This window comes from Cricetulus griseus, assembly GCF_003668045.3.
Source record: "Cricetulus griseus strain 17A/GY chromosome 1 unlocalized genomic scaffold, alternate assembly CriGri-PICRH-1.0 chr1_1, whole genome shotgun sequence".
NCBI classification, from domain to species: Eukaryota; Metazoa; Chordata; class Mammalia; order Rodentia; family Cricetidae; genus Cricetulus; species Cricetulus griseus.
The window spans coordinates 105,469,803-105,490,230 of record NW_023276807.1 but is presented as its reverse complement, the minus strand read 5'-3'; the positions used below and the strand labels follow the sequence as shown (position 1 = coordinate 105,490,230).

At 48.5% G+C, this 20,428-nt stretch overlaps 2 protein-coding genes across 2 annotated transcripts; one reads left to right on the top strand and one right to left on the bottom strand.

Moving 5' to 3' along the window:
- Positions 1 to 236: 236 nt before the first annotated feature.
- Tada2b (transcriptional adaptor 2B) lies at positions 237 to 12,117 on the top strand. Its single transcript, XM_027387097.2, has 2 exons — positions 237 to 590; positions 8,798 to 12,117. Exons 1-2 carry the CDS (start codon positions 321 to 323, stop codon positions 9,788 to 9,790), a joined length of 1,263 nt encoding a protein of 420 aa, XP_027242898.1. The 5' UTR covers positions 237 to 320; the 3' UTR covers positions 9,791 to 12,117.
- A 1,344-nt stretch (positions 12,118 to 13,461) lies between these two features.
- Positions 13,462 to 20,333, bottom strand: Grpel1 (GrpE like 1, mitochondrial). Its single transcript, XM_027387099.2, has 4 exons — positions 20,097 to 20,333; positions 16,468 to 16,627; positions 14,819 to 14,900; positions 13,462 to 14,472 (listed from the first exon to the last, which is right to left on the bottom strand). Exons 1-4 carry the CDS (start codon positions 20,156 to 20,158, stop codon positions 14,126 to 14,128), a joined length of 651 nt encoding a protein of 216 aa, XP_027242900.1. The 5' UTR covers positions 20,159 to 20,333; the 3' UTR covers positions 13,462 to 14,125.
- Positions 20,334 to 20,428: the final 95 nt, after the last annotated feature.

Genomic DNA, 20,428 nt, shown 5'->3' with positions numbered 1-20,428 from the left:
TGAGGCGGAGGGAGGCAGCGGCGCGCAGGCGCAGATCGGAGGCTCGGCTGCCCGCAAGAGGGCGCGCGCGGGGCGCCTGCGCGATGCGGCGGGGAGACGGCGGCGACGGCGGCGGCTGCCGGGCCGGGCCGGAGGGCGCCTGCGTGCTGAGGCGGGACGCGGCCCGCCTGGCGGGCTCCGGCGGCGCCTGGGCGGGGACGGCCGTGGCAGCGGCCGGCAGCAGCGCGGGCGCGGTGGGCGCAGTGGGCTCGACAGGCGGCGGGGCGCTGACGGCCGGAGGCGCGGCGACTGCGGGCCGGGCGGCGGGCGAGCGGGGGAAGATGGCGGAGCTGGGTAAGAAGTACTGCGTGTACTGCCTGGCCGAGGTGAGCCCGCTGCGCTTCCGCTGCACCGAGTGCCAGGACATCGAGCTGTGCCCCGAGTGCTTCTCGGCTGGCGCGGAGATCGGCCACCACCGCCGCTACCACGGTTACCAGCTGGTGGACGGTGGACGATTCACTCTCTGGGGGCCTGAGGCGGAGGGCGGCTGGACCAGCCGCGAGGAGCAGCTGCTGTTGGACGCCATCGAGCAGTTCGGCTTCGGCAACTGGGTGAGCGGCGGGCCCTGACTAGAAGGAAGGCATGGCTGGCTGGTTTGGTGCACGCTGCGGCGGGCCGCAGGTGGCCGGACGGGATCGCCCAGAGAATGCTGGGCGCCCATGGCTACACAGCTGGTAGAGCAGAGCCTTGACCCGTGGCCCCTACACCGAGCTGTCTGCCCTTCACACTCGTCCTCAGAATGTGTGCATTGAACGCAGGCGGAGGGCAGGCCCTGTACCTTGCCAAGCTTCTACTCGAGCCAGATGGCAGCAATCGAGACCCTGCTGTCCCTTCTGAGTTCCCTGGTAGGGTTGGGTTCTCCTGGGCACAGTGATGAGGAAGGCTAGAAGCCTGGGCTGCCCATCCCGCATGCACTTAGTCTGCATTCAGGGCTTCGAGTGCTTTCTGTGGGTGTCAGCATGTGACCTGAGCTAGGGTTCTCCGTGGGTAGCAGTGCCTTGTTTAATTCTTGCTCTCTACAGCACCCAGGACATAGTGTGAGAGGTGGCCAGTAAAGAATGAACAAAGGCCTCTCAGTGAGGAGGCATGTAACCAGGAGTCTGCTTTCTAGCTGTCAGGTTTCAGTAGATGTGTCTTGCTGGTGGCAGGAGCTTTGGTGTGCCAGCCAGATAGTGTGCTGGTCTCCTGGTTGTTCTCTAGGGATCTCTAAGGAGCTTTCCTTCTATTCCTCACCTTTATTAGGGAAGAACTCTGTCTTTGTCACCATTACCGCCAGGCACATATAGTATCTTCAGGCTTTCAAAGAAAAGGGAGCTAAGTATGACCCTGTTCTGTCCAGACTCTTTCCCGGTATGGTTGGGTACTGCTTCTCTAAGCTTCCCTACTCCAGCCATACTGCCTTACTATTCCAGGTCATCATATGCAGTGAGTGACCTTTTGGACCCACCTCCCCCACCTAGGAAAGATTCTACTTTACAGATACTTTCCTGATGGCCAACACCTTGACTCCTGCTCTCCAAAAACATCTGGTTGCTTTGCCTATAAGTGGTGTTGTTGGTGTATATTGAGCATTTGATTTGTATAGATCAGGCAGCATGAAACACCCTGAAGAAGAGCCTCAGAACTGAAAATGTTGCATTCGTTTGTTCTGTTCCTCTAGCTTGTCTCTACCTGATGACATCCATTCCTCTCTATATCATTGCCCATGGTGACCCAGCCTCACTTTGTGCTCAGCTACAGAGTCAACTTAAAACCTTCATCTACATCTAGTTGTTTAGCTGTCATCTATTTTTAAAAATGTGCCGAATGTAGCTGCTAATTCTGGTCTGAACCACGCTGACATTTACCTCTTACTGTTTTAACATCTCATGGTTTACCTGCTTTCTCCTTGTGTTCTATAGCTCTTCTCACACACCAACACAGGTCTTTTGAAACATAAGCTGTATCTCTTTGGCTCTCAGCAACTTCCAGTTCTACTTAGATTACATTACAATGCCTGCAAGGCCTGACAACATCTATGGTTCCCTGTGATCTCATGCTTACTCTCTTGATGAGTTTTCCTTTCTTCTGCCTACAGTGCTTTCACCCTAGTCAAGACTACTGACTGATCTTTGTCCTTATGTGTCATTGCTTCAGAGAGACGTTTCTTCCTCACATCATTCCTCCAGCACTATCTCTAGAGTAGCCACTGAAAAGAGTGAGAGTGTTAGTTTTGGGGAGCCCACTGCTGACCTTGTTTTATCTCCTGAAACTGGGCTGGCTATACCAAGTGGAAGAAGAGGCAGAAAGAGTGTAAGAGCCAGAGGGGGGAAGAGGACACAAAGAGACAAGGCCCTTGTAATCAAGTGAGCACAGCTCATGTGAACTCACAGACTGAAGCAGCAAGCACAGGGCCAACATGGGTCTGTACCACATCTCTGCATTTATATTATAGCTTTCAGTTTAGTATTTTTATGGGTCTCCTGAGTATGTGAACGAGTGGGTCGCTGATTCTTGTCACTTCTCTTGGGGCTCTTTTTCTTCATTGGTTTGACTTGTCCAACTTCGATGTGATGGTTTTTATTCTATCTTATTATATTTTATTTTGCTAAAGAAAAGAAAGGAAATCTTGGGCTGTAGAGTCCGCACCTCAACTAGTGTTTGTGCTGCATTGGTGTAGCACAGTCAGAAGCACATAGCACCCAGGCATGGAAGCATGTAAAATGTGGATGAATAAACAGGCTGGATGGGAAGGCCTCTTCTGAAGCAGCACTTTCAGGCTTTAAGGCCAGAGGAACTTGAGTCAAGATGCAGGTTCTCATGAGGTCCAGGCTCAGCTTTGGAAGAAGTAAAGCTCAAGAGGAAGAGTCTTGGGACTTGGCTGCCTGTGTGTAGTTCATGGACTGCTACCTGCTGAAGCAGCAAGAGTCTCAGGGCCGGTCTGAGAGATGCAACCACTGATCCTCACACAGAAAGAGGAGGCTCTGTGACTCTGCTATCTGTGCTCTCCTAGACCGGTTGCTTTATTCCTTCAGAGGCACCACAGCTTAGATATGTGGTTCTGTTCTGAGCTTGCATGCTATTACACAGAGTATGTCCCAGTTTGGACCTGTGTAGAGCCTGTACTAGCTCTATACTGTATCCTTTATGTATGCAAGTCATCTGACTTGCACAAGCATCACTGTGGGGGTGAATTTAATGTTCTTAGTTTGCAGCTGAAAGACAGCAACTGTGAGAATCTAAGCTGCTTGCCAAGAATTCTATAGCTTTGGCCATGATGGCTAGGTGTGATTATATTCTGGGGCCTCCACTACAGCACTAAAAGCCTTAAGTAATGTAGGTAGAGACCAGGCTTACTGGTACAGTTGGTGGTGTGGTACTACCAGAAAGCTTTACACAGGATCTAGTTGGGATCTGTACCACAGAGAAGTCCCAGAAAGGATGATACCATAGTAGGGAGGTTGATTAAGGAAAGAGGTGAACCTCAGCAACACACACAGATCAGGCCTGCCAGGGTGCTCAGAGCCTCCAGACAGCTGCTGCACTGTGGTGGGCTCTGCTGGTTGAATGATGCAGGGCCTCTGGAATATGTGAATATAAACATGTAGACATACAGAGGTTCAGAATGACTAGAGCCTTTGGTAGATGAGGCATCAATTTTGTCACCCAGCTCTAAAGACATTAAACTGCCACAGAGGAGGCAGTTTGAGATGACCAGCTCCTCCACAGGGGAAGTAGGGCTCATGCCAGCTTACATGGTTTTGAATGTAGTAAGAGGAACCAGTGGAGAAGGTTCTTGTGCCTAGGGGATGACAATTGACATCCACAGGCGAACCATGCCCTGTGTGCAGATTGCTGTATCTTGCATTCATTCCTTTATCCACTGGCATGTGTTCAACAATCTGCTGTGTGCTAGCCCCTGTGGAGACATTGCTGGGACAGCTGGGACCTTGCAGTGTGGGTGAGTAGAACTCCATGTCCAGTGGTAAGAAGGACACGAGAAGTCTGTGTGGGTGGGAAGGTAGCATGGAGGAAGGAAGTATTTTGTGTTCTGGGAGTTGGTTGTATTTGTGAGCTAGGCAGAAGCTGGCTTGTCCCAGGTGAAAGGCAGAAAAGGAGGATTCTTCCTGTGGGGTGGTCAATGAATGCACATGAACTTGCCTATAGCCATGATTGGGAAAAAACCTTAAGCCCCAGTCAGTGTGTGATTGGGGTGTTAAAAGCTGAGTCCCACTCCTTTGTGCCAGGTGACAGAACGGCTGTGATGGGAGTGTTAAGGCTGATGCCCATTCCCTGGTTGAAGGCATCAAGGCAGGCATGTTGTATTGTTCCCTCACTCTTATGATTGTCTCAAACTCTGCAGCAGATGTCCCCCACTTACTGATGAAAAGCAAGTGTTCTGAAGGATGAGCCCAGCCAGAATCTGGGCCCAGGTCTTTGTGGTTCATGTCTCATTGGGTCACTGAAACATAGCGCAGGCTTCTTGGTGCCAAGTACCAGCCCAGACACTGACTTGTCATCTATAGGATCTCAGGGACTCCCAGGCTGTAGGACCATCACCTTTTCACCAGGTGTCTTAGATAGGGTTTTTATTGCTGTGAAGAGACACCATGACCAAGCCAACTCTTATAAAGGGAAAACATTTAATTGGAGTGGCTTACATTTTCAGAGGTTTAGTCCAATATCATCATGGTGGGAATGTCTGTGTGCAGGCAAACATGGTGCTACCTACATCTTGATCAGAAGGCAACAGGAAGTGGACTGAACCTTTGGGAGTGGCTTGAACATATATGACATCTCAAAGCAACCTCCACAGTGATACACTCCCTCCAACAAGGCCATACTTACTCCAACTAAACCACACCTCCTACTAGTGCCACTCCCTTTGGGGGCCATTTTCTTTTAAACCACCATACCAGGGCAGAAGGCTGTTGGGGTTAGTAGAAGGAGTGTGTCACCAGCCTGTGCCTGACAGAAGGGTTGGTAGAGATGATAAGGACATGCTAGAGAAGGAAAGATCCTGGGTAGGATTATGTAGAACACTGGTTTCCAAATATTAGCTGAATCAGAACAACTTGAGGAGGTTGACGGAGAGCAGTGCCCAAGGAAATGAGAACTCAGGGTTGTCTAATATCCCAGGAGAGTAGTGTGAGTTGGCCATCTCAAGGACCAGCTGTGCTCTGTGAGGCCGAAAGAAAAGTCATTCTAGATGTCCCTTTGCATAACTGCTGAGCTAGCCTGCCAACCCCGGGGAGCTTGTGGCCCAGCCTGCCTTTTCCTGGCCACACCATCCTGCTACCACTCTCAAGATTCTGGGAGGGTCTGATCTGAGGGTGTACAGAGCCCTGATGAAGTAACAGGTACATTAGCTGTGAGAGCTCATGGTGGCCTTGAGAGGTTGATAGTAGCTTTGTCCAGCACTGACCATCTAGGGGGTAAGGAGATGAAATAGAAATGCCTAGAAGTAATTTTACAGGATACTGTGATCAGTGCTTTGTACCTGCCCTTCCCCTAGGTGGCTTCAGAATGCTTTCAGGTGGATTATGTTTCCTGTTTCCTCCTGGCCCCTTAGGTACTGCCTGCTTCCTGGTGGCTCCTTACTGAACCTCTCCAGGAAAGGGGGATGCCTTTGGCTTCTACCTCTTTAGAAGCTCCTTCATTTGAAGGGGGAGGGGCAGGGCTCCCTCTAGACACAGGGCACACACTCCTACCCCAAAGTCCAACCCCTGGTCATGGCCAACCTCAGTCTGCTTTGTTCTTCACAGTCCAGTTGCTGGGAAAATAAAGACAACAATGGAGTTAAGTATCAGCCAGGTTATGGCAGGGTTGTCTGCTGAAAAGGAAGGACAGGAAGGAAATTGTGAGGCCCGCCTGACTCAAGGTTGTCTGCCCCAGGCAAGGTGCTAAAAGCATCAGAAGCTGTGTGCATAGCACCCTTCTGTCAGTCAGAGTCAGGACCTGCCATCCTGTGGAGTTCTTTGAGAGCTGGTTGAACCAGGAAGAAGCAGTGACCTGTAGTCCAGCCTTGCTCTGTGTGCTCATAGTGCCAGGAATTGTATGAGGTAAAGACTCTTCAGCGCATACTGCATTGACAATCATGAGAGGCCTGGGGTGACAAGCACTTGGTGACAGGCAGTGCTCCTAGCCAGACTACTAAATTTGAGCTGCACAGTATCGACTGGTCTTTTGCCCTATGGGTAGCTCACCCAAAGTTTTATTGACCTTGAATTGTAGGTAGTGAAAGCACTGCTCTCCTGGGTGCAGCTGTGATGTCTCAGTAAGATGGTATATGTAGGTGCTCTTGCCTGTTACTTTTAATTGGTCTCCAACAAAATCCCTAAGAAGGGGAATCACAGACTAGGAAGCAGAAGAGTGAAGAGAACAGGAGGTGGAGCCAGAGGAAAGTCTTGGAACAGTGTGGGCTTGGAACACATGTACACACACACACACACACACACACACACACACACACACACACACACACACACACACACACACACACACACACACACACACACACACACACACACACACACAGAGCTTCCAGTGAACCTAATAGTTTCAAGTAGCAGGACTGATGATGCAGATCACAGACTGCCTGGCCTGGGTACTGTGCTTGTGCCTACCAATGCATCTGACCCTCCCACCACCCTGTGAATGGGGAGCTCAGCTAAGGATCTCAGATCCTTTGGCTCTGTGGTCAGCTAATCCAGCGGAATCAGTGACCTTTGGGTTCTGTAAGTAAGAGACCAAAGAAAGTGGGGAGTGATTAAGGAATAGACCTGATGTCATCTTCTGACCTCTGCAGTACACGCACATGTGTGTACAAATCTTTGCAAGTGAGAGGCCTTAGAGGCCACTCGTGGAACTTTTCACCAAGGCCTGGAGGAGATCTCCAAGAAAACCAGACCCTGCCTAGCCTGAGTATGGTTGTTTCTTTTCTAGACAGGATCAGAGGCTCTGCAAAGACCAGTAGCAGCCAGGCATAGTCATGCTTTGGTGTTTTAGAATGCTTCGTGAGAGAAACAATTAAGGGTGAGACTAATGATGACATTTAAAGTTGGAGTCATATAATTGACCCCCAGAAGACCAGAGTATATCCCTTGCTGTAATCTCTATTTTTCTCTTTAGGAGTCTTAGGTGAACCTGTACCTGTGTCTCAGAACTGCTTTCTTCATTCTGCTTTGTTAAGGTTAATCTCCAATGTCAGGCCAGTGGTAAGGGTTCCAGCTCCATGCTCCAGGTGTTTGTCACAGAGAAGGTTCAGATGGAGGCTGCTCAGCTGAGTTGGTCTTCTTTACCTTCCATAGCACCTAGCTTATAATCAGGACAGCCATTGGCTCCAACTGGCTGTCAGGAGCACAGAGACTGGATTAGGCATGACCATTTGGGGCCCAAAGCAACTTGCCCCTCACTGAGCTATGTATAACCTGAAGCTCAAAGAGGTGCTGCTGGTTCTGAGACTAGTGTTGAGAATAGCAGCCGGGAAATGAGTGTGCATTTTGAGCAATTACTTTCTGAAGTGGCTTTAGTGGTTGACTTTAAGGAAGAGGCCTCTTGGCAAAAGGAAAAGATTGAGGGAGCTGTTTAGTTTCCTCTCTGGCAGGAGTGGAGAATGTTTCTAGTGGTGGTGGCACTGCAGTCAGTCTCTGCATGCCCATCATCCACAGCCACCTAAGAGAGGAAAAGCTTAGGTGTCAGAGCCTAAGGCTGGGACAATGCTAAAAGAGTCCTGACCCTTTTTGTCCTAGAGCTGCAGCAAGGAACAGTCTCCTGCTGGACAATGGTAACATACACCTTTAATCCCAGCACTGGGGAGGCAGATAACAGGCAGATCTCTGTGAGTTTGAGGTCAGCATCATCTACAGAGTGAGTTCCAGGATAGGCTCCAAAGCTAGAGAGAAACACTGTCTCAAAAAAAAAAAAAAAAAAAAGAAAGAAAGAAAGAAAGAAAGAAAGAAAGAAAGAAAGAAAAGAAAAGAAACAGTCCTTTTTGTTGTCATGTTGCATGGACTTGCTTTGCCCTGTGGACAAGTTGGCAAGTCTGCTGTCTAGTCTGAGTGAAAAGTGTGTCCTCTAACACCACTCTCTTCATGTGCTCTTTAGGGTTTGCAGTGGTTAAAACAGACAATAGCACATGGCTGAGTTGCTTTTTAAGAAGCCAGAGAATGAAGAATTGATTTTTAGGTTGGGTGGTGGTTGTAGATGTCTTTAATCCCAGCACTCAGGAGGCAGGTCAATCTCTGAGTTCAGGGCTATCCTGGTCTACAGAATGAATTCCAGGAGAGCCAGGACTGTTACATAGAAAAACCTTGTCTCAGGGTTTTGTTTTTTTTGTTGTTGTTGTTTTGTTGTTGTTGTTGTTTTTTAAAAAAAAAGAATGACTTTCAGGAGTTCTCATCCCAGCTTTGTCACCAGTTCCCACATAGCCTTGAACAAATCTGTGGTTCTTGATCTTCCCTCTTGAGTACATCTATGTAGGTTCCATCAGTGCCAGGTGGGATGCATATCTGAATATATTTGGGGGGATAATGGGTGTGTGTGAGAGTGTGTGTGTGTGTGTGTGTGTGTGTGTGTGTGTGTGTGAGAGAGAGAGAGAGAGAGAGTGTGTGTGTGTGTGTGTGTGTGTGAGAGAGAGAGAGAGAGAGAGAGAGAGAGAGAGAGAGAGAGAGAGAGAGAGAAATAAAAACATTGATAGGAAGTAGCCCAAGTAAAACTGTGAGAATGTGAGTACTGGAATGAAGGAAGGACTTTGGTTGTCTGGCTTTTGTCATTACAGGAAGATATGGCTGCACATGTTGGTGCTTCGAGGACTCCTCAGGAAGTGATGGAGCACTACGTCAGCATGTACATCCATGGGAACTTGGGCAAAGCCTGCATCCCTGACACCATCCCTAACCGAGTGACAGATCACACCTGCCCCAGTGGGGGCCCTCTCTCGCCTAGCCTCACCACCCCTTTGCCCCCACTGGACATCTCAGTTGCTGAGCAGCAGCAGCTGGGCTACATGCCACTCCGTGATGACTATGAGATCGAGTATGACCAGGATGCTGAGACGCTCATCAGTGGGCTTTCTGTGAACTATGATGATGATGATGTGGAGATTGAGCTCAAGCGTGCCCATGTAGACATGTATGTGCGGAAGCTGAAGGAGAGGCAGCGCAGGAAGAACATTGCCCGTGACTACAACCTGGTGCCAGCCTTTTTGGGCAAGGACAAGAAGGAGAAGGAAAAGACACTAAAGCGAAAGATAACCAAGGAGGAGAAGGAGCTGCGGCTGAAACTGCGGCCACTCTACCAGTTCATGTCCTGCAAAGAGTTTGATGATTTATTTGAAAACATGCACAAGGAGAAGATGCTTCGTGCCAAGATCAGAGAGCTGCAGCGGTACCGGCGCAACGGCATTACAAAGATGGAAGAGTCGGCCGAGTACGAGGCTGCCAGACACAAACGGGAGAGGAGGAAGGAGAACAAAAACCTGGCCAGCTCCAAAAGGGGTAAGGAAGATGGCAAAGACAGCGAGTTTGCAGCCATTGAGAACCTTCCTGGGTTTGAGCTGCTGTCAGATCGGGAGAAGGTTCTCTGTAGCTCTTTGAACTTGAGTCCCGCACGCTATGTGACTGTGAAGACTATTATAATTAAAGATCACCTCCAGAAGCGACAAGGGATCCCCTCTAAAAGTCGCCTTCCCAGTTATCTGGACAAGGTCCTAAAGAAAAGGATTTTAAATTTCCTTACAGAAAGTGGGTGGATATCCAGGGACGCTTCCTGAGGCCAGATGATGCTAAAGCAGCTTGTGAGCCAAATGACCTAGGGTCCCCTCTCAACATTGTTGCTCTTTTAAACAAATTGAATTCTTTTTTTCAAGGCTTAATTTTTTTTCATGACCCTCTGGAAGAAGCAATAGTAGCAATCTTAAACTGACTTGTGGGGGAGACAAGTGTGTGTCTTTCTAACTTAGTGCTAAGGTAATCCTTTCAGAAGATGGCTTGCCTTGTGTCCGTCTGAAGACTGCCCCCACCTTGGACTAGTTCCCTTTATTTCATGAGCCTTTACCCCTTTGGGTTCAGAAGCTGTTATGCTGTGGGAGCCAAGAGCTATGTGTTCCTGCCATTAGTTTTTACCTGGTGACACAAGCTTTACTCAGGTGGGCTGTTGTTGGCACCCCTTCACTGAGCCCACTGCTGCCCCCAGCCAATACCCCAAGCACAGCCCCGGCACACCGCACTTTACCAGGAGGCAGGCTGTGCACAGAACCCTCTGCTGTGGAGGCTGTGGAGATAACCACCAGGCCCTCCCCCACTGAGCCACTTAAGATGAGCCCTTTATTTGCACACAGTGATCACATGAGCTTCCACTTATCTGACAGCAGCCATTCCTGGCCCTCAACAGTGCTTGCGCTTAAACTTAGCCCGGCCCAGCCTGGGCTGCCTGAACAGGCTCTCTTGGCACATTCTTATCCCTGTGATTGGGAAAGCAGTTAATGGGAAGGCCACAGGGTCAGTTGGGGGCTTCCCTTTGCTGCTGTGAACACCTGACTTGGAAGACCTTTTGAGTTCAAAGCTGAGTGTGCAATGCTGAGTTGGGGCAGTAGCTGCTCAGGACTTCACCAATATTGCAGATTCCCTTTCACTAAATATAGGACATACTAGATATCCCGGCTCAGTGAGCTGATCAGGGTATGGCCAGGTTCCTCCAGCCGGGTAGTCACGGGACCAGCTGGCAGGGGCCCTGGGGAGTGCAGAGCATCCTGCCTGTGCCTTGGAGCCTGTGTGCTGCTTTTGTTTGTGGTTTTGAAACAAACTCAGAAATGGCTCCTTCCCAGATTGACTGAAAAGCTTGTCTCTGGGGGCCTCCTTCAAGGATTCTTATGGTACCTTCCTTCTAAACTTGAGGAAGGCGTTTGTCTTCCGGCTGCTCAGGGTTCTCACGCCCAGACCCTGCTTTAAGAGTCCTGGAGTGACCACAGCCCCTGCCCCCTGTCCCTGAGGTACAAGAGCCTGTTTACCTCATAGAGTGTTTGGGCTCGGAAGTGAAAGTGAAGTTATTTTGAAGAACAACTCATTTCCAAGGACGACTTGATGACGTGCCTTTTCATTTTACATCCTCTGTCCCCTAGGGTAAGTTTTTCAGCATTAAATAAAACATTTCAAATATACTGTATACGGCTTTAGTTGTAAAGTGCATTGTAGGCTACCAGGGAAGTGCCCTGTGAGCCAGGCCCAGATTTCTTGACACCAGAAGATGCTGAGCAGTGGTGTCAAAGGACTAACTCCACACTGCCCCCTGCAGGTGAATGGTGGACAGTAGCTGGTGTCACTGAACAGCAATGGGGTGGTGCTCAGTGCCTAGTTGTTAAGCCAGTGGTTCTCAAAGTGGGGTTCTCGGGCACTTGTCAGAAATATAGAATTGCACCCCATCTAACTCTGTTGAGACAGAGATTTGGGGACTTCATTAACAGGGACGAGCAGGGTGTTTTTCAAACCTTCCAGGTGGCTGGGATACAAACTCAAGTTTGAGAACCACTGGTTTTGTCCTGGTGTCTCCAACACCAGTCCCAGCTTGATGAGGTTTGAAGCTTCAGTGTCTTCTACAAAATGACAGCTAGACCTACATTAGCTTGAGAAGCAGAGGATTCTGTCAACATGTGGCCAAGAGCTGTCGGACAAAAAGCTGTGCTTAAGCAGGCGTATAGTATGTACATCTTTCGATGTTATGAATTTATTTGGGCGTGACTGTTTTAAAACACCATAATGAATGTATAATTAATTTATGTTCAAGTATTAATATTGTTACAAGGGAAAAATAATATTAGGATTGTTTGCTCTCCTATCTGCCCCAGCTGTTTCTGTCACATTACTCTTAGTTAGTTCAGACCTTGACATGTTTGTATTTAATTCTCATGATAAATTAACTACCACAACCCTATGGAACCAAGTCTTTTCAAAATTAAACAAACTGTCTTTGAGTCAGAAAAGTTAGATAATTCTTCAACTGTTTGAAATAATGCTGTCTAGGAGGCCAACATTCCAAGAATGTATTAAGAATCAAAACCCTACCATTTTTATTATTCTTTTACATTAAATTGTTGAGAACAAAGTCGTTTCTGTTTGCTTCTTGATCCTCCAGCTTCACAGCAGACACTTTGCTGTCAAGCCAGCTTAAGAAGCCCAAGGTGGAAAGCTGCTGTCAACAAAACAGAAGTCCCCCTGGGCCATACAGTTACACATTCAGTAAGTCTGATCCTGAGAGCACCAGCTAGGCCAAAGATGATTTCCAGGGAGCAAGGCCCATTTCCAGCTACCTAAAAGTTCTGGTTAGCCACGCTCATACAATTTAACCAGCTACTACCATGCAGTTCCAGTCACTAGACTTGAATTTCCAGGGGAAATGTGTGCATATCTGTTTATCTCCTATTAGTACTGACTGACAGAACTTGCACACACTGCCACATTTAGGCTAGTCATTCCTCATTGGTTCCAGGACTCTCCTCCTTCCAGGAAACCAAAAACGGGGTGCTCAAATAGCTTAGACAGCAGGCACTACCTACACACTCTCCAGAATGCCACACACATAGACAGTGTACTTGGAGATAGGAAAAATCCTGTCCATGTTCAAAGCCAACTGTTCTTAACCTTGATTGTGTTTTAGTGCAGTTGGGGGTCAGAGGACAACTTTGGGAATCCTCTCCCTTCATGGGGGTTCTGGAGATTGAACTCATGTTGTCAGGTGCTTTTACTGGCTGAGTCATCTTACTGGCTTTTGACAGTTTTTCTTGAGTCTAACATGGAACTTGTAAACAAGGCTGATCTAGATCTTGTAGGTTGAGCTTTGTACTGCCCAGCAGCTTTAGCTGGAAAGGGTTGACTACACATCCACAGTTAAGTCTGATGGGGTATGCACAACTATGCAACATAAAAGCACACTGCCTCTGCTGTGTCAAGCTGCCTTTAGTCTGGCTTTTGTCTAAATAGTTCAAGGCAGCTGGAGAATGTATGAAGACTGAACCTTGAATTTTGGGATTACTTCTTTCAAATTTAATAGCAAAAGACTATCCCCTTAGCTCTATGCATTTACTGTACTGCCTGGCTTCTGCCCAAGGGTGTAATCAATGCCTTCCTCACTCTGGCACAGGTTCCTTTTTTAGATCAGCAATTCTTAGCTTTTTCTGAGCCTGCTATAGAAATGGATGGAAAAGAGACCTTTTGGCTAGTGGGAGCCCGAAGTCAGCTTCTGCCATGTGGCTTAGGCTCCTTGTTTTTCTCATATGATCTGTATTGTAACTACATGTAAGGCCAAGGTGTACAATCCCCAGGCATATGCAGCTTCTACGCTGCATGCCTGCAGCTCCAAGCTTGAAGAGCTGTGAGTTGAGTGAACCAGGCTTTCTCCTCAGGACCTCACCAAACCTCCACTAGATGACAAAATCCAATACCAGAAAACTAGGAACACAAAAGATGAGACTTTTAATCCTCTTAACCACAACCTGAAAAGTGGAAATGCCTGAAGCATGCTAGCCATGAAGCTTTTACATTCGAAATGGTTTGTCTTGACAGTGTGTAATGTTCTTAGCAACTACTTAGCTATTGACTTAAATATTGAGAAGACTGTAGACAGGGAAAAAACTAAGTATGTTCAAGTTCAGGTGTTCATTTCCCAGTTCACAGCAGCTACAATCTTACCTATGAAGGACTCATGCTCATGTTCTCACTCTGGCCCTACCCTTCGAAAGGGCCCCACCATGCTGAGTGACACCAGTGCCTTGGCACCCAGAGGTAGACTGTGCGGCACAGATATAGCCAAAGACCTTTTATTTGTGTAAAGTACTTATCAATCACCAGGTGGAACAGATACAATGTTAGTCTGTTAGTCACACTACTCCTGAGGCCCTGCTGGCCCTCTTTTGAAGTAGGTGGCGCTAAACTCAGTGACCAGGCTCCCAGAGTCCCTGACACAGTATGCAAGCAGCTTCACATTCTGCTTAGCTTACTTAAGATTTCCAACAAGGCTGGGCAAAGATCAGATGTGTTCACAGATGAGAAATTACAAGCCTGCCTTTCGAGTTCTAACAAGTGACCTACAAAGTCCAGAGCCCCAAGGGAGGCAGCTAAGCTTCCTTCACTACCCCCACCAAAGCTGGCCTGAGGGTGCGCCCATGTAGCTTGTAGCCCACTTTGCTAACTAGTGCCACAGTGCCCGGCTCTTTCCCTTCCACAGGGGTGTGGAACAAGGCCTCATGTTCGTAAGGGTCAAACTTGGCCCCAATGGGGTCGAGCCTGAGCAAGCCATGTTTTGTGAACACCTTCTGAATCTGGACTTCAGTCATCACAAGCCCTTCATATAGGCTCTTCAAGTGAGGGTTGTTGTTGCTGATCTCCTCCTTTGGAACACTCTGGGTTGCCTTCTCCAGGATGTCTGCAACCTCCAGCAAGTCCTTGCAGAAACCCTGGATGCCTGCATGGAGGAAGAGAAGATGGTCTCCACTTAGTATCAGTTGCATGGGGTCCTCACACAGGGCTGTTCTTGATGCCTGGCCAAATGATATGTCATAGAACCACAGTACTTCTGTAATAAGAGCAGGTAATATGTACTAAAAGTGAGGAAAGGAAGAAAGCACAGGTAGAGAGAAATTAGCTTAATGTGCCCCAAGGCTCACAAACCAAGGTGCCCCATGCTGACCAGGCAGGCCACAGCAGGCTGAGCAACAGGAGAGTAAAATGAAGAGCAGGAGCTCCATCTACATGCTAGTCATAGCTGCATCCCTGCTCTCTCCCCACTCAAGACTAAATGTTCTGCTTACCATACAACTTGGCCTCCTCCACCAGCTTCTGGCTTCTCTGCCGTAGATTCTCAGTATCTGCCAAAGCTCGTTTGTATTTTTCCTAAAGATAAAAAAAAAAAAAAAAAAAAGGAAAAGATTTAATTGTGTTACAAATGTGTGAGAAAGGAAATGATTATATAACAAACTCCAAATCAGGACATAAACAAAACTCGTCATTGAGATTTTGGACAAAACCAGGACAGTTTAAGAAGAATGTTTTACACCTGTGCTGGTGTCTCAGGGGTTGAGGGACAGGGAATACATAATGTGAGAGACTCCTACCCAAGGGCACAGTGGAGAAGAGCCAGAAGGTCCTGCTTATGTGCTCATGCCTTTGTTATCCCTCAGGGGAGAATGCTACTTTCCTGTCCAACTTGAAGGTATCAAAGCACATCAATGGGGGTCACCTACCTCAGTTCCCTGCCTCCCCAGAGGAAGGAAGATAACCTGGGAGGAAATCTCAAAGAGGCCATGCCCTGCCAATTAATTACTGGGACCAGAGATAGGACAGATCTCCACTATCCCTGTTGCCACCATTTTTAACCATCTCCAGTTTAATAGCCACTGGTGGACTCCAGGGGTCTCTACAACACCTCTGACCTTAGTTTTCAGGCAGTCATGAAGCAAGGCTCTAAGATGGCTTGTCCTGGGCTAGCCTTGGTTTCTTGGGAAATTCCACAATCTTTTTTGTATCTCAGTTTCCTCATCTATGAAGGGACTGTGGTTGAGGATTAACAGAGTTCAGCACAGTGCCAGCCATGTAAGTGATACTACCAATTGCTCCCACACTTAAGGAACTTGACTGCTGCCTGCTTTTCAACACGGAGTGATAATCTATCACTGACTCCCACACTCAACTCCTGTACATAATATTCTGGTTTCCTAAGTCCCAGCTTTATCACACTAAGTATCCCTCATTTGTATTCAAGACCCTGCAATCTTTTTGTTTGTTTGTTTTTTGAGACAGAGTTTTTCTGTGTAGCAGCCCTGGCTGTCCTGAACTTGCTTTGTAGACCAGGCTGACCTGAACTCACAAAAATCCACCTGCCTCCTGAGTGCTGGAATTAAAGGCGTTTTCCCCTAATAGAGAAACTTTCCAGGTCAGAAGCAGAGCCACAGAGGGTTTGGATCTAGTCCCAGTTTGCCAGTCAGTTTGCCACCTGGGCCTGCAGCCCGGCAGACAAATAATTAAATGTGCTTGGCTGTACCCTGTCACCTGTGAACTTGGAAGTTGCCATGTGGACCATGCAGGTAGCAATCCAGCAGTGTGTACACTGAAGGTCTATGGTAGCCCCCAAAGGAAGAAAAATAGTCCTCAAAGGAATTGGTGCAGTTAGAAGGTGTGGCCTTGTTGGAGGAAATGTGTCACTGGAGGTGGGCTTTGAAGTTTTATCTATGCTCAAGACATGCCAGTGAAACAGTCCACTTCCTGTTGCCTGTAAGACGCAGGACTCTCAGCTACTACTCCAGCACATGTCTGCCTGCACCATGCCCTACCATGATGATAGCGCACTGAACCTCTGAACTGTAAGCAAGCCACCCCAATTCAATGTTTTCATTTATAAGGATTGCCATGGTCATATGTCTCTTCATAGCATCAGAAACCCCAACTAAAATAGGATCCTTACCATGGTCTCCCTCAGCTGCTCTTCCAGCTTCACCTTTTCTTCCAGGAGGGTCTTGTCTGCAGAGGGTGGCTCTGTCTTTGGCTCACAATGACCCAAGTCCTCTTCCAGGTTCTGGCCATTCTTCTGTTTCGTAGCTGTGCACAACAAGCGAGGAGAAGGCCTAAGGAAAAGCCCACATGTAAGAAGTGAAGGTAGCCTAACACACAAAATAAATGTGCTGTGGGGCTGGGGAGGTGGCTCAGTAGGTAAAATTCTGCAGGTCAAGCACAAAGACCTGAACCCCCAGAACCCACATAAGAAAGCTGAGCATGGAGGCACACCTGTAGCCCTGGTCCTGAGGTGGCATAGACAGCCAAACCCACTGGCCAGCGACCCTAGCCGAATCATGAGCTTCAAGTTAGCTCATTGGGTCAAGGTGCTTGCCACCAAACCAGTCATGACATGAGTTCAATCCCCAGGACCTATATGGTAGAAGCAAAGAACTGATTTCTGCAAGTTGTGCTCAGACTACCACACATTTGCTGTGGTAGCTGCCCCAAAAAATAAATAAATGAGATAGAGGAAGATACCTGATGTTGACCTTGGGCCTTCCTCATGTACTCATATTGCACATACCAAACACAGAATGTGGGTGCCTCTTTATGTGGCTGTATGAGTATAGTGTCGTAGGAGGCCAGAATGGTGCATCAAATCCCCTGGAGCTAGAGTTACAGGTGGTTGTGAATTGTCCAACATGAGTGCTGGGAACTGAACTTAGGTACTATGGAAAAGAAGCAAGCTCTCTTAGCCAGTTAGCCATCTCTCCAGCCTGAATCTTTAATTAACAGTGCATGACATAGGTGGCTGTGGCGGTGATACCTACTAGTTAACAGATCACCTGACAACACAGTTCACAGAAAGCAGCTCTGTCATTAAGTGACATGACTATTAACTACCTCCTCATGTATTCAAAGGTGTCTCCTTGAGTCCAAGCACCCAGACCTCTTTCATGACAAGGCCCACTTTGCATCCTACTGATGACAGTGGCCTGAGCAGAAATCCTTTCATCAAACAGAAAAAGCAAACACCCAAAACACAATGGCCTGTGGCTTCTGTGATGACTGGAGCCATGGAGCAGGAGGCCCAAAGCAGGGAGATCCAGATTTCACTGTGTAACCCAGGCTGCCTTGGAATTCACTATGTATATATAACAGGTTGGTCCTAGACTCAATGGAGTTCTGCCTGCCCTGCCTCCCAAGTACTGGAATTAAAGGTATGGACTGCAATGCCCAGCAAGCTGACTAGGGGAAAATGTATTGCTATCATATCCAATCATATGTAAGTATGTCCCTGTGTGTGTCTTTGTATGTGTGTGTCTGTGTAAGTGTATGCCACTTACACAGTGTAGGTGCCCATGAAAGTCAAAGCCACCAGATAATTTGGAGCTGGAATTACAGGTAGCTGTGTTCCATCCAGCATGGATGCTAGGAAATTAACTCCGGTCCTGTACAAGAGTGGTGAATACTCTGAACCACTGAGACTTCTCTCTCCAGGCTCTGGTTTTCTTTTTATTCAGATATTGAGTCTGACAGTAAGCTTGCAATCCTCTTGCCTCAGTCTTCCAAGTGCTGAGTGCTGGGATTGCAGGTCCACAGAAGAATATGCAGGCCAGGTGAGTTATAGAGGAGTAGGGTGGACAGGAGATGCATTTCAGGGACCAGATATCACTCGGACAGGGAACTGGAAATGGGAGTACAAGTGCTGTGCAGGGGTAATGGAAAGAGAAGTCCAAGTGAATCCTGGAAGTGAGCCAGAAGAAGCATGGAATCCCCTTGGAGCTGGAGTTACAGGTGGCTATGGGCTACCCAGTAAGGGTGTTGGGAACTAAACCCAGGTCCTCCACAAAAGCAGCCAGTGCTTTTAACCACTGAGCCCCCCTCTCTGGCCCCAACAGTGACTTTTAATTTTACTCTTCCTTTCATGATTTTTAAAAGGCCAAGAATCTGGGCTGCAGAGTTGGCTCAGTAGTTGAGAACACTTGTTACTCTTGCGGACCTGGATTTGATCCCTAGTACCCACATAGCAGCTAATAAACCATCTACCTATAAATTCCAAATCCAGGGTATCTGACACTTTCTCCTGACCTCTGAGGCATGCACCTGATGCATGGACATACATGAGGCAAAACACCCATACACAACAAAACACAACAGAGCCTAATTATGAAAAGCAAAATTAAGCTAAGAATATAAAAACCTATACAATGCAAAATCTGCTTTCAGTATGAATTATTTCCACCCCAGCGGTGTGATAATTAGAGCCGTTGGGCAAGTCAGGTATATTGTACAGATGCTCTCTTCTAGGGCTGTGTCCCAGAGGGAAGAGGGCAGCCAAGAGTAGGAATACTATGGGAACTATGGCTATCAGCCATATAGCTCTCTGGCCTCCCTCCTAAAGCACCTTTCTTCAAAACCACAATTTCAGGGACAGACATGAACCAAGCTGAGGGGAGAGGGGAGGGGTTGCCCTCCTGCCAATTAACTCGAAATACAGCACCACAAATGAGAAGTGCTTCTACAGGAATATTCCAGGTGGCTGCTTTGCTCCCAGCTCTTTACATATGTAAGCCTGTTTTCATTCTTTTTTTTTTTTTTTGGAGGGGGTTCCGAGCCAGGGTTTCTCTGTGGCTTTGGAGGCTGTGCTAGAACTAGCTCTTGTAGACCAGGCTGGTCTCGAACTCAAGAGATCCTCCTGCCTCTGCCTCCCGGGTGATGGGATTAAAGGCGTGTGTCACCACCGCCCGTCTACCTGTTTTCATCTTGTCACCTTTTAAAAGATCAACCACTTGCTTGCCCTCACCAGATGAAAGGACCAGCTCTCATTCTACCCATTTTCCACAAGATTCAGCCAAATTAGCTTTTCATTAACCAATAACTCGGTCCTAAGTAGGAACGAAGTAAAGATACTAAGTATTTGCCTAACTTTGGAGGTGTGACTCAAAAGTCTGAAACAACGGATTAAGGTAAAGATGGAGAAAAATGTGCGTTTGTCGAAATAAACTGCGCACACACTGGCTTTGTTGTTCCTTGAACCTCACATTTGACCCCGAAGGACAAAAGTGGAGAAGGAATGTGAGGGACAGTGCAAAAAGCCCGTAAACCGGGCAGCATCCTGGTCTGGGGCCTGCCCGAGTTAGCCCCGGCCCTGAAGTGCACACTGCTACCAACAGTAGCAACCCCAGGCCCTGTGCAGGCGGGCTTCTGCCTAGCTGCCTGACCTTGGGCAAGTCTCTGGCTTCTGGGGTTATCTTTTGCAATCCCAGGACGGGTGGTGCCCCGTGCCCGTAAGCATGAGGTCTGTCGCCAGAGGCAAGTGGCAGAACCTTCCACCTGACGTGCCACTGCAGAGCCCGGATCCCCTCGCTGACGCCCCAACGGCCATGCTGCTCGGCTCCGAGCCCTGTTCAGGCAGCATCGCACAGTAGATCCCGGAACACCCGCGCGGAGAAACCAGGCACGGGGATCAGGCTGTGAGGACGAGGCTCCAGGGCGCAGGGGTATCGGCTGTGGGGACCCCAGACCGCTCCCAAGGCCGTAGCCAGAGCTCTCGGCAGTGAGTGGGTGCGACGCGGAGGAGCGGCACTTTCCTACCTGAACGACAGCGCCAACGCCGGGAGACTGCGCCGCGCCAGCCTCACGCACCGAGCCGCCATGATTGCCCCCGCGGCTGCGTCACTGCGTCCACACTGAACATGCGCGGAAGCTCCTATGCCAGCTTCCCCACCCACTGCTGCTTTTCAGCTAATCCGTGACCATTGTTGCTATAATGGACAACCGTGTCCACCAATAATTGCTAGTCATGACGGAGTACCGTTTCCCCCTTCCCGAATGAGGGAGGACCGAGGCTTCTGGGAGTTCCGGAAAGTGAGGAGGTGAAGGGTGAAGGAAGCGGGGGCGGAGCCCCTATGGGCGGGGTGCGAAAG